Below are 19368 nucleotides of genomic sequence, written 5' to 3'. Positions count from 1 at the left end.
TATCCTTCTCATGGTTCCTTTTCTCCTCTCTTCTCACATTAACATTACTCATTTCTATAGTTAACATAAATTTGCCATTTGCTTTGTTTTTTTGTCTTTTCTCCACTTTTTCCAAGCTTTGTCCCTTCTGTCTTTTGCCTCACTGCATCTTTTGTTGAAACCAAACATTTAAATGTACTCTCTCTCTCGCTTTTGTCTTGGTACATGGCCTGTTTACCCCTTCATTGTAGTTTTCCATCAATATATTCCATTTCTCTTCCACTGCTGTTTCTTCCCTGTAAAATATTTCCCAGTTTGCATTCCGGAAGAATGTCTTTAGTTTTGTAAAGTCTGTTTTGTTGTACCTCAGTCTTCCTTTCCTATGCTTTTTTCGTTCCTCTCTATGTCTATTTCTTCCTTTAGTATAGTTTCGATGAGTACATGGTCACTCTTTCCAATTGGTGTCTCATACTGGACTTTATGCACTATTTCAGGCTCTGTTGTAAATATTAGATCTAGTTTCGATGGCTCTTCATTATTTCTGTACCTTGTGTTTTCATGGACCCATTGGGTCATTGTGTACTCCAGAGACAGACACATGCTTACATGCACTTTTGGTCACCTATAGCACTTCTCTCCATAAAAAAGTTCCTTGTGAAATTACCATTGGTGGGTTTATCTGGGCCTCAGCCAAAACAAATTTAGAAGGGTGGAATTTATTTCCTCACTCATCTTCATATATTGAAACTAAAATATACAGATAAGCTTCCTAGCTCTATATATTTATACACTTTACCAATGAAAACTCCTGCTCTGCTCTCTCATCTCCTACATCCTCCCCTTTTCCTCTTCTTTGTCATTCTCTCATCAATCATGTATCTCCTCTTCAATTCACCCACCATGCACCTAAACATCTGCTTCTCTAATATAATAGTTTTCATACATTCACTCTCCTTTTTTCTATTGTCCCATCCATCTACACTTTCCTCATATGCAATTCTGATCAGTCTGTCCCCTTCCACTCTCTAGATATGTCCATAGCACTTCAGCAAGTCCCTGTTCATGTTCTATAACTGCATCATTTGGAACCAACAATGGACACCTGAATAGAATGTTCCTGTAGTATGGAGGTCAGAGATTCATCATCTCTGTCCATCTCCAAAGCCCATTAACAGGCTAATCTCCACCATGAAGACCTGCTCTTAGGTGGTGCCACTTGATCTCTAAATAGAACTTAAATTTTCTTTTTACTTTCATGTCTACCCATTTTTTTTTTTTTTTTTTTTTTTTTTTGCATACCAAGAACTAACAACCAGTGACTAAACCCTCCCATTAAGGGAAAAAAAAAGTAGGTCTTACAGTGAAAACATACTAAATCACTCACAAGCACAGAGTTTAAATACAATCCATTTTTGTGCCCAGTACAGGGACCAACTCCCTGTTCCTCATGGATTATTGGGTTTTGTAAACGGGCAGAGGGTAGATAATTCTCTGCGATATAACTTGCAGGGCCACCACTATCAGGTATTTGTCATTGGCCCCTTTCACGACAAAGGACACAACCAGTCTTTAAATTCTCACTCATTCAGTCCTTCTTCAACTTCTTGTTTGATGGTGCATCCCTCTACATACCATTCCTTAGTTTCCTTTCCATTACAATCTGCTTGTATTCCTCCTGGTTCCTCTTTCAATCTTTCATCAATCTCAACTTCTTCCTTCACAACACAATCAAGACTATCTTCTACTTTGACACGAAATTCATCCTCATTCATCATGGATTCATCAACATCCTTCTCCTCCTTTACAACAATTTCATCTATGCCATCTATTTCTTTAGTCAAGAAATCCTTACCAACACTGTGCTCCTTAATCACCAAATCATTGCCATTAAGCTCCTCTTTGGCAAAATGCTCCATATCCACATGGATGAAAGGAAAATCAACAACAGTATCTTCATCACTGCAATCAGAACCACCTCCATTACTAGTTCCCCTGGTTATTCTTCCTCTGGTTTTGGATATTCTTTGAGCACCCATCTGTTTTGATTTTGACTTTTGACCCATATTTGAGCATCCCTTACTAAAACTACTACAAGAACTTTCCTCTAGGTCTTGTATTGCCTGCTCCCTAGGATGCGGGGAGCACTTAAATGGAAGCATATGGGTGTAGACAGAGCCCTCAAAGTCAGCAATCTTCTTTTTGGTGGTCATTTCAACCTAAAATATATGAAACATAATGTCAGGATTTACAATAAACCTATTTTTGCAGCCACTTTATGAAAGCAGTTTTTAATTTAACATTCAATTTATTTTCTATTAGACATTTTTTTTCTTTACCACCACTTGATTCATGCATAAATTATCAAACTTTCCAAGGAAAGCAGAGAGAGGACAGAAAGAAGCAAATGTGGGCCAAAGTAAAGTGATAAGATATACAAGGATAAGATATTCAAGTCAAATGCAGGTGTGAAAGGCAGTCTTACTTGCTTGCTAGCTTCCTCCTCTTCAATAGGCACTTCTGTTGATAATTTCGTGGACCATTTCAACTGTGGTGAGACCATTCCATGATTGAGTTGAGCCTTCATTGGATGATCTGGAAAATGAAACAATTACAGTGAAACCTCTGTTTTCAAACACAATTTATTAAAAAAATCTGTTCTAAAACTGAATTGTTCAAAAACCGAATCAAATTTTCCCATTACAAATAATGTAAAAGACATTGATTCGTTACCAAGCACCAGATGAATGCTTATTTACCTAATTACACTTTATATATCATATAATAAATAAAACATAAAAGTGTAAATCAAACAAAAAACATACATACTGTACATACATACTTATACCAAGGCTTTTCCCCCCTTACAAGGGAGGTAGCCAAAAAAGAAAAGGCATAAAATCATTCCCACCCATTCCATCCCTGAATACACTCCACACCCCTCCACCCTCCCTCTTATCTTGGCACCTCCTGGATGACGGGTCATCCCTGCACCTTGTCCACTGCCCTGGGTCAGAAGCAGTGTCGCAAGACACAGCACATCCACAGCAAGGCCACTTCATTAAATTGACGACACCCCCTCTCTGTCCCCCCATGCATAAAAGGGGAAGACGGGGAGAAATCCCTTCAGGCTGCATTAAATTTTGCTCACACAAAATTTTGCTCACACATACTACCTCACCTCACCTCATGCATCACAACATCATCCATATGCAACCATTCTCCCTTGTCTTCTGTCCTCTCCCGTCCTTCCTCAACAGACATTCCCCTCTTCCCCCCATCCATCCACCTCATCCTAGGACGTCCCTTCATGTTCACTCCCTCCACATCTGCCTTCCATTCCTCTTTTACTAGTCTTTCTTCACTCATTCTTTCCATGTGTCCAAACCATCCTAATATTCTTTCATCAACCCTATCTCACAACTCCTTTTCCACCACTGTTCTCCTCCTCATTTCTCACTCTATCTAGCCTAGTAACCCCCATCATACTTCTCAGACACCTCATCTCAAACACATTTAAACTCCTCTCTTTCTCTCTTATGTTCCATGTTTCTGCCCCATACAGTGCTGTTGACACAATAACTCCTTCATATAGTCTCCTCTTAGCATCCATTCCCAAATTTCTATTCCTCATTACACTTTTTAATCCACCAAGGCATTTACTTGCTTCTCTCAATCTACATTCTACCTCCACTTTCACTCCACCTTTTCCTGCCACATTTGCACCACTGCCACTTTCACCCCTTGAACATCTCATCACCTTACTTTTACCCACATTTATCTTCAGCTTTCTACTATCACACACTCTCCCAAAATCTGTCACCAACTTCCTCAATCCCTCCTCCGATCCTGCAACAAGCGCAGTGTTGTCCACAAACAACAGCTGGCTCACCTCCCACTTTTCTCCATTTTTTTTTTAACCATCTCCAATCCCTGACCCACCACCCTTGCATTTACCTCCTGCACTACCCCATCCATGAACAAGTTGAACAGCCAGGGTGACATAATGCATCCCTGACGAAGTCCCACCTTTACCTTGAACCGCTCATTCTCTCCATTTCTAATCCTGACACAAGCTCTACTACTCTCATAAAAACTTTTGACCTCCCAGAAGCTTTCCTCCTATCCCATATATCCGCAAAACCTCCCACAATGCCTTTCTGTCTACCTTGTCATAAGCCTTTTCCAGATCCATAAAAGCCCAAAAAAACATCCTTTCCCTTTCCTATAGCTTTCTCACATATCTGTCTTACCACAAAAATCTGACCTACACCTCTACCCATCCAAAATCCACACTGTTCCTTACCAATTACTCCCTCTGTTCCTCTCCTAATCCTCTCAATCAAGATCCTTTCATAAGCCTTCCCAACTACACTTAACAAGCTAATCCCTCTGAAACTACTACATTCACACTTGTCCCCTTTTCCCTTGTAAAGTGGAACTATACAGGCACTCCTCCAGTCCTCCAGCACTCTACCTTCTCTCCAGCAAACATTAAATAACCTCACCAGCCAGTCCACCATCACTGTACCTCCTTTTTTTTAGACATTCTGCATGGCATCCATCCAGACCAGGTGCCTTACCTGCTTTCATCATCTTAACAACTGCCTTCACTTCATCCTTCCTTATTTCTCCACATCTGCCTTCCATACCTCTTTTACTAGTCTTTCTATACTCATTCTTTCCATGTGTCCAAACCATCCTAATATTCTTTCATCAACCCTATCTCCCAGCTCCTTTTCCACCCCTGTTCTCCTCCTCACCTCCTCATTTCTCAGACACCTCATCTCAAACACATTCAAACTCCTTCTCTCTTCTTCTCTTATGTTCCATGTTTCTGCCCCATACAGTGCTGTTGGCATAATCACTCCTTCATACAGTCTCCTCTTAGCATCCATTCCCAAATGTCTATTCCTCATTACACTCTTTAATCCACCAAGGCATTTACTCGCTTCTCTCAATCTACATTCTACCTCCACTTTCACTCCACCTTTCCCTGCCACATTTGCACCCAAGTATCTAAAACTATCCACTTCCTCCAGTTGCTCTCCCTTAATGCTCACTTCCAGTCCAATGCCACTTTCACCCCTTGTACATCTCATCACCTTACATTTACCCACATTTATCTTTAGCTTTCTTCTATCACATACTCTCACAAACTCTGCCACCAACTTCCTCAATCCCTCCTCCGATCCTGCCACAAGCGCAGTGTCGTCCGCAAACAACAGCTGGCTCACCTCCCACTTTTCTCCATTTTCTTTAACCATCTCCAATCCCTTGCCCACTACCCTTGCATTTACCTCTCGCACCACCCCATCCATGTATAAGCCATGTAAATTCACCAAACTCAACCACAAATTTTTCTATTTCCTTATTTGAACTTACTGCCTTACCATGCCTAACTACAATGTGAATTTCACTTCTGTTCTTAAATTTTTCAAACCATCAACTTGCTTTAAATACAAAATCATCAGCACTTGTACCAGGGCTTTTCTTTACTAGATCATCGTAAATTGCTAACACTTTCTCACATATAAATGCTTCAGAGATACTATCACCTGCTGTTTCTCATTTATATAAACAAGCAACAACTTTTCCACTTCCTCAAATATTTGTGGTCTTTGTTTACTAGCGACGGTCACTCCTTTTGCAACATCAGCCGACTTTATCACTTCCTTATTCTTGAGAATAGTGCAAATTGAAGACTTTGCCATACCATGCTGTACAGCAAGATCAGATACATGAACACCATTTTCATGTTTTGCAATAATTTCTCTCTTCACTTCAGTTGTTTTTCTCACAATTTTTCTTTTTCCTTGACCAGTATCACTTTTTGCTTTCTTTGGAGCCATGAATGAAGGCTAGTAGAGGAAAAATAAATGCTGAATGCAATAAAATTGATAACGAAAGCACAGTGCAACTATTCAGCTCAGTGGTCAACAGAGAACTGTTTCTGTTTCATCGGCGGCCACATGTCAGTGTTGTTCGAGAATAAAAATTTTGTTCAAAAACAGAGGTATTTTTAGCTCGAATTTTTCATTTGAAAATTGATTTGTTCGAGTTCAGAGATGTTTGAGAACTGAGGTTTGACTGTACTTGCTTGTGTATTTTTTGCATATATCATGAGCCATCCAGGGTCAAGTTGTATAATGATTATTAGCAAAAGTGTGGAGTTCACAGTTCATTATCATTTGCTGCAATTGCTGGCTGACCAGGTTAGGGCATTGTTATTTGTGGTGAAGGTCGAGGTTATGAAGATTTGAATCCTGCCACTGGCGAAGTTGAACCAAGGGCATGGTTCATTAAATTCCACTCTACAAAGTCTTCTGTAAGGGGCACCATCCTAGCCTTCCGATGGGTGGAGTTTGTGATGTTAAATCATATCACATCACATCATGACTGCTGTTCAATCAACTGTTGCCTTAAGCTTCACTAAATGGAAAACCTGCATCCCCACAGTGGTTGACAACAGGCCTTGGACCCTTCCACAGACTTCTCTAAGAGGAAACTTTGGACTGTTGCTATGTTATAGTGTGGGAATATATTAGTCAATGGCTGCAGTGGTAGGGGAAGGGGTGTAGTTGCCAGTCAGTAGCTTTTTATGAGCTACACCTCCAGGTGGAGGTAAGGGGGTAGACAGGTTGTGAAAATGGGCAGCTTTGCAGGAACACCTGTCATTGGTTTCCACAGCAGTATAACATATCCTCCTTGAGTAATATGTAGGCCAGGCTGGAGTCCATTCCCAGCACAAGTTGAAACTCAAAACTCTGCCAACCAGGGGACTGAAGGATTCCTGGATTATCAATTTTTCTGAATTACTGAAATGCATCTGTCATGGAATATATGTACATACATTCTCTCTATCAGCTCTTGCTCATGGTCATCTGTTTCTCCATGGCCCTCGAGACTCATCATGGCAACAATAATTTAAACTACATTGCAGTATAACAAAAGAAAAGTAAAACACTAAATGCAAAACACATGCAACTTTAATACTGAACATAAAAACATATTTATGGAGATCAGAGAAAATAGGTGGGGTATTGGCTGCATGTTATTTTATGGTAAAATCTGCTCAGTATCATGTAGCTGACACTTTAGGGTCTATATGGGGGTGCCCCTATAGACCAGTCACACATAACTTTGTCTATGATAGAGGAATTATCTACTCATAGAAAAATTATGGTACTTTGTTTTACTACAACTGTCCCACTCTTAATACTGTCCTATACCTCTTCTCTGAATATATATTTCCATTTTTGCTTAAACCCCCCATTGCCCCTGTGATAGGGGGAAGACAGAATACTGCCACAGAGTTTTCCCATTCAGGTCATAAAAGGCAGATAAAATTGATGAGTGATGGGACTAGGCATCCTGCTCTCTTTAACCCTAATGGGTACATTCTTACAAGAAGTCATAGCATAAGAGGGTCTGGGAGAAGTTTTCCAAGCAGAACCTTAAGGTTTGGGTCTTTTAATGTGCATGGGTGGAGAGACAGGATAACAGAGGGGCAGTTGCAGTATAATAAAGAGGCATCCTTTCTCCATGAATATAGATTTCTTCTATCACAATCAAAATAATGTGTGGCTCTGGTCAGTAAAGGCACCCCATATAGACCTTGAAGTATCAGGTGCATGCTACTGAGCAGATTTCAACATCACAATAGCATGCAGCCAATACCCCAGACAGGAGGAAAGAACTGAGGAAATTACATTATTAGGATGAAAAGAATAGGAGAAAAGAGGCAGATAATAATAATATATCAATAACATATAAAATTCAGAGAGAAAGGCAGAAGAAAGCTTATGATAACTGCCCAGCACAATATCATTCATGACAGAAAATACATGTAGAGCTATATGATGGGGCTGGATTCTCGTACGAGAATACTATTTTTTTTTCTTAAGCATATGCAAAATAAATTATACGAGATATTGTTTTTGGAAATTTACATTAAATTTATCAGATAAATAAGCTTAAAAGACTAACCAGGAGAAATGATAAGAGACTAACAAAGAAATTACACAAAGGGAAAATAAAATAAGACAGAATATAGGTTACTTAAGAACATGGTGTTCTCAGGGCTTCCAACATTACTGATCACTATTTAATTCAAGTTACATAAAACCATGCACTTAAGTCAATCACAGGAACAAAATTTGGACAAAACAAAGAAACTAATATAACAATATACAAACAATGCATACGCTCAGTGATGAATTATGCGAGTCCTGCATGGGCTCCTAATCTCAGTGAGACACACCACAACACCCTTCAAATCATACAAAACAAAGCCCTAAAAACAATTACAGGCTGCACAAATACATCACCTACAGACCATTTACACCATGAAACAAAAGTCCTCAAAGTCAAGGACCACCTCGACATGAGAGGCACACAAACACTTGCTGCAGCCACCACAAACACATCACACCCGCTACACTACATAGCAGAACACCCACACACACCAAGAAACATTAAAACTACACCCAAAGACCTTTATTACGCACAGATACTCTCTTCTCTTCCTCCACAACCACCAAATACCAGCCTCCGGAAACATATTCATAATCATATCACTCACCGCTCCATTAACACACTGAAAGACAACACACTGCTGCATGCCAGACCCCCTGATATCCACCCTTCTGAATCCTCTCTCCCACGAAAGGACAGAGTCCACTTGGCCAGACTGCGATGCGGTCACCACCCAGCACTTCTAAGCTACCAGAAGAGGCTGGACGACCGTGTTGTGAACAGCTGCCCAGGATGTAACACTTCACCCCATACCATACAACACATAATGGAAGACTGCATTATACACAATCATGCACGCAAACAACACAACATACACTCTATAAAGGATTTGTGGGAAAACCCAGTTTCGGCTGTGGCCTTCCTTGGGGAGACGGGACTGCTCGGACAGACAGTCTAGGGAATGACAACAACAACAACAGGCAGACACAAACAATTCAACTTTCTATCTTTTTTAAATACAAAATTCTCTGAATTCAGAGAAACAATATTGACTAAACACTGTATGAAACAGTAATATTCTTTTATTAGACCTATATTGGAACTTAATTTCAGTTTTATGATGTATTCACTATTATCAATTTAGTAGCTGGCTAAGTAAGGGTGTGCAGTACAGGAATGAATGAAAAAAATAATTTGCTGGAACAGATTGGTATGTTCTTAGCAATACTTATAGTGAATCTTTCTTTATACAGTGTATAAATAATCTAAAATAATGTATCTAACTTGTGAAGAGAATAATTAGTTTTATCCAGTAACAAATCACCATAATTAACTCTTTTACTGGCACACTTGGGATAAGATGTAGACATCATTGTTTACAAAGCTTATAGCAACTAGGGGGTGTAGTGTGAACATCCTGCAGGATTGTGTAGCACACTACAAAAATATTTAATGCATCACATATACTACCCTTGTTTTTTGAGTACCCAAAGACAGCATTCCATAACCAACATGCACACAGGTAAGCACCAATATGAAAACTTCAGAGATGTATTCCAGTTCAAAATGGTAGCCCATAACTAGGCCATCTATCCACACATAATGGTTGCTGTCAGAGATATTTAGGAAGTCAAGACTACTCTCAAAAGACAATAAAAAAAATGTCACTGGATATTCTGTTTTGCTCCAGGATGCTTATGTTGGTGATAACTCATGACATCATCGGAACTAATACCAATAGATGGTGCTGCATGCTGTGTTTTAGAATACAGATTAGCAGACAAATATTTTCATTAAGTCCTTCAACCAGTACTTTTGAGATAATATATTTGCATTAAACATGGTTCTCATGGAAACAAATAACAAAAAAGAGAAAATGTAAATTTTCATTTGAGTTTCATGGTTACCCGTTAAACTGAATTGACACTTGGTCAAGTTTGTAACTTTTTCCTTTTGTCATTAATTTCCTCACAAACATTTGCTTTTCTGATTCACTGTCAGCAAAGAATGATAAGAATTTTCCTTTCTGTTCTTTAATGTCATAAACAGTTACTAATACCATACAACTACTTTTAACAGACACATACTTGATAGTGATGTACTTGCCTAATTTATATTAGGTAAATACAACACTATCAAGTACTTTCAGTACTTCCACTTCTGCAATGGACAGTGTGATGATTCCACTTCACATCACTTTTTTTATATTTGGGGTTATACAGTGAATGAATGAATGAGTTAATTAGGTATGAAAGCTAAAAAAACATATAACAACTATAAAATGGAATGACCTGTGGAAAAAAAAAAATGATAATGCATCTTCAAATTATTTTCTTCACTAGGTGATCCACCCAAATTCCATGACTGAAATAAATATACAGGTGTTATGAAGAATTGCTTTTTCACAGTAGGCCACGGTTTTTCAATATTTGCAACAATGAATAAAAACTGGAAATATGAAGATGTCCACTTTCAGCAATTCTAGTCCTTCTATACATGTAAAAAATTAAAAAAGATTGTTTGAAATTAGAAAATGCTTACATGAACTTGAACATCGTTGAATTTGTAGGTCAGCAGCATAGTTATGGTCATCACGATGGGATATCACACACTTTTTTGATGGACTTGTTCCACTTGTTGATGGACCACATTTCTTGATAGATTTTCTTGCCTTTGGTGTCCTTTGATGACAAAATATTGTAGGCACCGCAGACCCCTTCAGCTTCTTCTTTTGATCTATACGACCATTCTCAAATTGATGATTATCAAAATGTGCCTGTAAAAAAAAATAATAATAATAGAAAATAAAAATAAAATAAAAAATACCAATATCATATGAGACATGTTTTATAAGTACCATTTTGAAATAAAAATGAAACAAGTAGACTTTCATAACAATTTTATTTTTACATGAAAGCCTGTACTGTAATCTGCTTTTTAACATAATTTCCACCAACATTAAGGCTTTTATCACATCATACAGCCAGCTTTTGAATACCATCCTCGTAGAAGTCTGCCGCCTGATAAAGGGACCACTGCAACAGGGCTGTTTTGACATCTTCAACTTTCGATAGTTTAAGTGTTTTGTCACAATTTCATAAACCACACTTCTTGACACTCCAGGAAACTGATCAGATAAGGACGAAATCGTAAAGCGTCTGTTTTCTTTCACTTTTTCATAAACTTTCTGCACTAAATCATCAGTAATGAGTGAAGGTCGTCCACTTCGTTCCTCATCATGCAAATTTGTACGGCCATTTTTAAAAGCTCTCACCCATTTCCGCACCATCCCATCACTCATAATGTTTTCTCCATACACTTCACTGATCTGACGATGAATTTCAGCCGCTTTCACGCCTTTAGCAGTAAGAAAACGAATCACAGCGCGTATATCACAGTCGGCGGCATTCTCAATCGGAGGCATTTGAAATTCTCATAAACTTAACACGGTCTGATGATTCCGTAATGGTGGCTGTGGCTAGCGGTACACAACGCGCATGTGCCAAGTGCCGACCGCAGCGCCATAACGGCGGAATTTCAAAACGATACTTACTTAAAAAACACGCCTCGTATTTTAGTTTATACAAGCTTGTTGAAATTGCATTAGTTCACACACGTTGTCTCTCACAGACTGCACAGAACTTACCAGTGATTAAAAAAAATATATAAGGAGACAACCCTAGTATGAAAATAATCCATGCATTTTGTTGCTTATCTGTGGCAGAGAGTAAATTATATTTTCATACTCTTGTCAATATAAAAAATAGGATATTAAACATATTTTTATTTACAAGCACTACTTTGGTCTAAAGACACTGTGAATGTACATTTTGTCTTTCATCTAGAAAAAAGTAGGAGGATGTGTGTTGGTGGAAATGTTTCATATATTAAGTATGACTGATTAGAGATGACGAAAACAACTGTCGTCTCCAGAGTTACTGATCTATTTTTTTTTCTTTGCCTTTCTAAAAGTAGATATATCATGTGTAACTTCATTACAATATATATATATGTATATATATGCAATTTAAAGAAATGGGGAAATGCAGACATATTATCTAATTCATCTTTACAGTTCAGAGACCCAACTATTTTTTTTTTTTTTTTTTATCTTCGGCATTTGTACTAGTAATTCCGAAATGTTTTTTCTTTATCTATATGTGATTTATTACCAAATAAACTTGTTTTGTTTATATAATGCATACTACATAATGCACCTCACATCAAAAATCTAAACCTGACCTACCTCACAAAGCCTTGAAGATGAAGTGGATTTCCATCCCACACGGTTAACTTTATTCTCCCACAGTTCACGCCTGTTGGGATCAGAAGGGAATCTATACATCTTGAAACCTTTGTCATTTCTGTTGGTGCACCCGAATGCACAACAACCCGGCATATTCAGTGCACAAAGACAATATTTTCGAAGAATCAGTAGAAAGAATGAACAGTAAGCGCGAGCGAAAATGATTTGGCCACAAAATGGTTCCCTGGGTCACGTGACTGATAATTACCGTATCGTCATGTCGCACCTTTCTGTGTTTAAAGGTACTCATGTGACATCTGGCGGTAGAAGCTTGAACCACAACGGGTCCGGGCTAGTCCTACAAGTTACGATACCTGGTACATTTGATAACTTCGAAACAACAGAACTCATTCCCCTGCAAATGAATAGATGATTGTATCGAAATAAGCACAATGTGAGGACAGAGCTTGTACGACGCTTCGCGTATTAGTTTTTTTTAAGTTAGTCGTAATACACATGACAGATTAAATAATTGGATCATAGGTAGAGGTCACTGAATACTAGAAAAGGTGAAGGGGGTGGACCAAATGTCTGGGAATGAGAAATGTTAAGGATAAGATAGAACGATTGGCTGGGTAAAGAACATTAGTTCACAACCAAGGAACAAAAGGAAGAAGACAATAAGAAGGGTAAGCAATTGTCTACTAAGGCTGGACAACGACATCGAGAGAAAAAATGGGGGGGGGGGGTATTTTGGAGGGTAACTAAAGATAGCTTAATTTTTGTTGGTGATGTATATTAAAGGAATGCCTACTCTTTAAGTAAGAAAAGCATAGTATTTCTAAGTGTTAATTTCCTTTTAACCTATCATGTTTTTATTTTGTAGTAGTTGTTTACTCAGAGTTCACTGACAGGAAAATGCAACCCCACAATGGCTAGCAGTAGTTCTCGGTAGAATAGTGGGGATCTAGTACGTTTGGGCCATGGCCCAGCAACCAAGAACATTTGAGCCTTGGTACAAAATGTGATTTTTTCTTATATACACTGTGATGAACCCAACCTGACTTAACTTAGCCTAACCTAACTGTTAGGTTAGGAAAGGTTAGGTCCTAACCTAACATATATATACACACACACACACATATATATATATATATATATATGTATATATATATATATATATATATATGTATATATATATATATATATATATATATATATATATATATATATATATATATATATATATATATATATATATAAGGTAATACAATTTTATATTCCCTTGCTCAAACGTTCATCTAAGGTCATCCCCCTGCCCAAACGTCCTAGGTTACTGGCCCATGGACCAAACATCCATTCACTGTCTGGTGATGACAATCCCCCACACACGAGAGAGATCGGGGTTCGATTTTCCGCCGGGGTGGGGGTGGGTGGCGGTCGTTAAATCTTTGACATTAATTCAAATCTAGATATAATTGGAAATTGGGGATATAACTGGAGAATTTTGAAAAGAATGAAAATATATTTTTGAAGAGCGAAGGCAGTCGGGGTTGGGTCAGGTAGAGAATAAAAAATTATATATATGTGTGTGTATGTATGTATTTGCCCTTTTGAAGAATAGGGACCCCAAATGGGACACATATTCTTCAAAAACTCCATACACATGCGCGCGTGGACACACACACACACATATTATATATGGTTTGATATCCGATATTTCGTTTATACGCTCGTTGTTTTGGTGTAGGCGCTCGATTATACGATCAAACTGTAAACAAAGGCACCGTGATCGTAGCGCCACCCATGGTCCATCGGCCACTCATCGAAACGCGTTCCCATAATCCCACTCTTTATTCAGTTGTGATTACTCCCTCGGCCCGAGTATCAGTGTTTGTGTTTTCTGCTACTATTTCGCATTCACTGTTGCTTTTACGAGAGGAATAAATAACGTGATGGCTTCCAAGCGGCCTGCAACAACTACTACTGGTGAGATAAAGCCCAAAAGACCGAGGAAGAGTTTATCGTTGGAGAAAAAACTTGAAATTGTTAAGCGCCATGAGGGAGGTGAAGGGGCTAACTCCATCGCCAGAATCATGCAGTTGCCCCAATCAACTGTCTCCACAATAATCAAACAAGGAGACAGTGTAAAGAAAGCTGGTGAAACAGCTTCTACATTAATGGCAAAGACGCTGACGAGGCAGAGGGAACCAATAATGGAGGAAATGGAGAGACTCTTAAGGCTGTGGATTGATGACCTGTCTCGCCGCAGCAATTCTCTTTCTACCTCCCTTGTGACAACGAAAGCCCTCTCGATTTATAATGATCTACATAAGAAGGGATATGAAGTTAAGGATGGGTCAACTTTCAGTGCCAGTAAGGGTTGGTTCGACCGTTTTAAAGCCCGAGCAGCCCTACACAACATCAAGATGACTGGTGAGGCAGCAAGTTCTGACGAGCCTGCCGCTGCAGCATTCATACCAACACTGAAAAAACACATTGAAGAGTGTGGCTACAGTACCAAACAGGTGATAAATTACGGCGATACAGGCCTGTATTGGAAGAAAATGACATCAAGGACCTGTATTGCCAAGGAGGAGAAAACAACGCCAGGGTTTAAACCATCCAAAGATAGATTAACCCTAGTGCTGGGTGGTAATGCAGCTGGGGACCTGAAGCTGAAGCCTTTACTGATCTACCGCTGTGAAAACCCAAGGGCACTTAAGGGCTATGTGAAAGAATATCTCCCAGTGATATATAGATCCAACAAGAAGGCCTGGATGACGTCTTCTATGAACCAGCATTATGTTGCAAATTATTTGTCCCCTGCACTGCGTGACTATGCTTCCCGAGAGAACATCGCCAACCGTTTTCTCCTGCTGGTTGGCAATGCCCCAAGCCACCCAACAACCATGGAAGATTGGTCAGACAACATAGAGGTGATGTTTCTGCCCAGAAACACGACAGCACTCGTCCAGCCCATGGACCAAGGTGTAATAGCCACTTTCAAGGCGTATTACCAGCGCCGCACAATGAGTCAGCTGGTTAACATGGCTGACAGCTCAGACAAGCCCACAGTCAAGCAGTTCTGGGCCAATTATAATATCAAGAAGGCCATTGACAATATCAGTGCAGCCTGGAATGAGGTGACAGAAAAAACAATGAATGGCTGCTGGAAGAAACTGTGGCCCGAGTGTGTCAAGCCAGCTGATGACTTCATTGGATTTAGTGATGTGGCACCCATTCGTAAGGACATCGTCAGGCTCTCACATATGGCTGGCTTCAAGGAGGTGGATGAAGATGATGTGAATGAATTGCTACAGTCCCATGATAAGCCACTCAGCAATGAAGATCTGATGGAGTTGGAACAAGAACGAGCTCTCCATGGCGATGATGATGATGATGAGGATGATGATGCGCCGCCTCAGCGAGGCCTTGACATCAAAACACTTCATGAGGTGTTCTCTGGCCTAGATGCAATCATCGAAAAAATAAAGGAAAGGGACCCAAACCCAGCACGAAGTGGAACAGTTGCCTATAATGTGGAGCAAGCCTTCAAGGTCTACAGAGATATATTCGAGGCCAAGAAAAAAAAGGCAAGGCAAACCCATATTTCCAGCTTCAAATCTGCCGCTCAGCACTCAGCCTCCCGCCCTGAATCATCTGATCCGGAAATGCAAGGTATGTAGAGAGATTCAGCCATAATAAAATATTCGAAAGTTCGTTAGTGGGCCATAACCAAATATCAGTTCTATTTCAATATCACGCAAATATAGTCTTCACTTCTTTTTTGCATTTGTAAGATATATATTTCTATGTAATGGTTTTTGTTAGGATATGCCAAATGATATAGTGATAATGGTAGGTAATTTTTTGGAAGTGCACACTGACGCGATATGATAATAGAAGTCTTGTAAATTATAATACATCAACGTAATATGCGATTTTCATGGAAATCAATAACAAAAAAAGTTGCTAAAACTGATTTACTAACGGACGAAGTCGCGGCGGTTGAATGATACGCCATATTTGTTTTGATAGAGAAAGAGGATAAAATGAAAGGATGATAAATTCATCTATTCTAGCCTAACCTAGCATACGTAACCTAACCTATATTCAGTAATTCGTTACCTCAAATTCTAAAGATCATCCGGGTCATCGTCGTCGTCACGGATGCTGACAACCTGATTATTATTATTGTACTTCGGACTGTGGATGTACTGTGTCTTGCGACACTGCTTCTGACCCAGGGCGGTGGGCGGGGTGCAGGGATGACCCGTCATCCAGGAGGTGCTCAGATAAGAGGAAGGGTGTGGAGTGTATTTAGGGATGAAATGGGTGGGAGTGTTTTTATGCCTTTACCTTTTTGGCTACCTCCCTTGGAAGGGGGAAAAAAGCCTTGGTATATGTATGTACTTCGGACAATTAACAGACGACGGCAGAACCCCGTGTTCTCTCATTAAGTCCAAGGAAGCCCTATTGTCTTTGTAACAGTGCTTATTAACGTCACATGGAGTTGGAGAACACCAGGTCCATAACGTGAAAGCCATCGTCAATCTGACAGTGACTGGACAGGACGACAACATGGCGTCTGGACCGTATCCTAGGGGCTTCGTTAGTAGATTGGCTTGTTGCATTTTTTTTTTTTTGTCATTTATTTCCGCCAAGAAAATCGCATATTACGTTCATGTAAGAAAATCGCATATTACGTTCATGTATTATAATTTACAAGATTAATATTTCGTTTTCTAATGCTATATAAGTATATTGCATAGGTGTCCACAACTAAAATACCTAATGGCATGTTAATATTCACTCTAATACCATTTAGATTGGAAAATGAGGATTGTGATATTGAAATTTACAGATCACTAGGGGGATATATATGCATACATACATACATACATACATATATATATATATATATATGTATATATATATATATATATCAACCACAATGCATTTTAATTCTAAGCAATATAGTTGCATGCAGAATTTGTATCCACGTTACAATTTCTGCTTGTGCCTAAATGGCTTAGAATTAAAGTGCATTGTGGTTGATAAAAATTTATCACTGGGACCCATTCAGTGTTGTGCATACATATATATATATATATATATATATATATATATATATATATATATATATATATATATATATATATATAATTTTTTCACAATGATTGAATAGCCCAAGTACTGTCCTGGTAACATGATCTATCATATATTTGACTAGGAAGTAATGACATCAGTATGGATTCAAGTATAGAAAAAATATATAAGTATGTATAGTGATCTGGAAGAGGTAGTTCAGGTAACTGAAGAACATTGCAAAGGAATAGTCAAATAGTTTTTGCTGGAAAATTGGGATTATGGACCAATGGGACCCATAGACACTCAAATTTATTTAAAGATTCAGAGAGTTAAATAACAGAATTATGAAAACACCTCCAAATAAGGTCATTCACTTGAACTGGAGCAAAGAAGAGAGGTGACCTACTGACCATCTACAGAATCATGAAAGGCACAGAAATAATTGATAGAGAGGACTTGTTAAACTGGGACAGGAGAAGCACAGGAGGACATGGAAAAAAAACATAGCTACAGAAGAGATTTGAAGAAAAACAGTTTTCCACATAGAGTGGTAGACACTTGGAACAAACTGGACAAGGAAATAGTGTGCGCAAAAAACATTCATGAGTTTAAAAGCAAACTAGACACTGCGAGATACAAAGGCAGGACACCACGAGCATAGCTCCCCTTCCCACAAAATACAACTAGGTAAATACAACATATTGGTAGAGACGGGGTACATTGGAACATCAGTGGGAAAGAAGCAATAAACAAAGCTATCACACACTGTATGCCAAGTAGTAGCAAAATAATAAGATACTGTAGAGAACCAAATGGAAATATATTACAAAGAGAAATGTACATACATATACCAAAGCTTTTTACCTACTTACAAGGGAGGTAGCCAAAAAACAAAGGCATAAAATCCACTCCCATCCATTCCATTCCCACACACTCCACTCCCATCCACCCCCTCCCTCTTATCTTGGCTCCTCCTGGGTGACAAGTCATCCCTGCATCTTGCCCACTGCCCTGGGTCAGAGGCAGTGTTACAAGATACGGCACATCCACAGCAAGGCCACTTCCTTAAATCAGCGAGCCCCCCCATCTCCATCACCTCTTTCAGAAATAGTGAAGACAGGGAGAAATCCTTTTGGGCTGTATCAATTTATTTTTCACACATACTTCCTCACCCATTCCTCCTCATGCATCACAGCATCATCCATACAAAACCATTCTCCATTCACCCCTATCTTCTGTCCTTCCTCAACAGACATTCCCCTCTCTCCCAATGCCCCTTTTATCCTATCCATTCATCTCATCCTTGGTCGCCCCCTCATGTTCATTCCTTCCATCTCTGCCTTCCACACTTCATTTACTAATCTTTCTTCACTCATTCTTTCCATGTGTCCAAACCATCCCAATACTCTTTCATCAACCCTATTTCCAAACTCCCTTTCCTCCCCTGTCCTCCTCACCTCATTTCTCACTTTATCCAGCCTAGTAACCCTTGCCATGCTTCTCAGGCACCTCATCTCATACCCATTCAAACTTCTGGCTTCCTCTCTTATGTTCCATGTTTCTGCCCCATACAGTGCTGTCAGCACAATCACTCCTTCATATAATCTCCTCTTAGCATCCATTGCCAAATGTCTATTTCTCATTAGTTTTTATTCCCCTGAGGCATTTACTTGTTTCTCTCAATCTACATTCTGCCTCCACTCCTCCCTTTCCCACTACATTTGCCCTCAAGTATCTAAAACTCTCCACTTCCAGTCTCTCTCCCTTAATACTCACTTTCAGTCTGCTGCCACTTTCTCCCCGTTTACATCTTATCACCTTACTTTTACCCACATTTATCTTCAACCTCCTTTGCACACCTTCCCAAACTCTATCATTAACTTCCTCAGTTCCTCCTCTGATCCTGCTACAAACACAGTGTCATCAGCAAACAACTGGCTTATCTCCAATCCCCAACCCATTACTCTTGCATTCACCTCTTGTACCACCCCACCCATGTATAAATTGAACAGTCAAAGCAACATAACACATCCCTAGCAAAGTCTCACCTTTACCTCAAACCACTCATTCTCTCC

At 39.3% G+C, this 19368-nt stretch overlaps 1 protein-coding gene across 3 annotated transcripts; it reads right to left on the bottom strand.

Moving 5' to 3' along the window:
- Window positions 1-546: 546 nt before the first annotated feature.
- LOC143034472 (uncharacterized) lies at window positions 547-13246 on the bottom strand. Of its 3 annotated transcripts, XM_076200570.1 has the most exons (5): window positions 12468-13246; window positions 12200-12269; window positions 10495-10729; window positions 2462-2571; window positions 547-2195 (listed from the first exon to the last, which is right to left on the bottom strand). In XM_076200570.1, the coding sequence occupies exons 1-5, from the start codon at window positions 12476-12478 to the stop codon at window positions 1557-1559; spliced, it is 1065 nt and encodes a 354-aa protein (XP_076056685.1). In that variant the 5' UTR covers window positions 12479-13246; the 3' UTR covers window positions 547-1556. The 3 variants fall into 3 exon arrangements, with proteins under 3 accessions (XP_076056685.1, XP_076056684.1, XP_076056683.1); XM_076200569.1 differs by lacking the exon at window positions 12468-13246 and having other exon boundaries at window positions 12200-12414; XM_076200568.1 differs by lacking the exons at window positions 12200-12269; window positions 12468-13246 and adding an exon at window positions 10952-11464.
- Between the last annotated feature and the right edge of the window lie 6122 nt (window positions 13247-19368).

This window comes from Oratosquilla oratoria, chromosome 17, assembly GCF_046742065.1.
Source record: "Oratosquilla oratoria isolate Oo_2021 chromosome 17, ASM4674206v1, whole genome shotgun sequence".
NCBI lineage: Eukaryota > Metazoa > Arthropoda > Malacostraca > Stomatopoda > Squillidae > Oratosquilla > Oratosquilla oratoria.
This window is presented reverse-complemented; position numbering and strand designations above follow the sequence as displayed.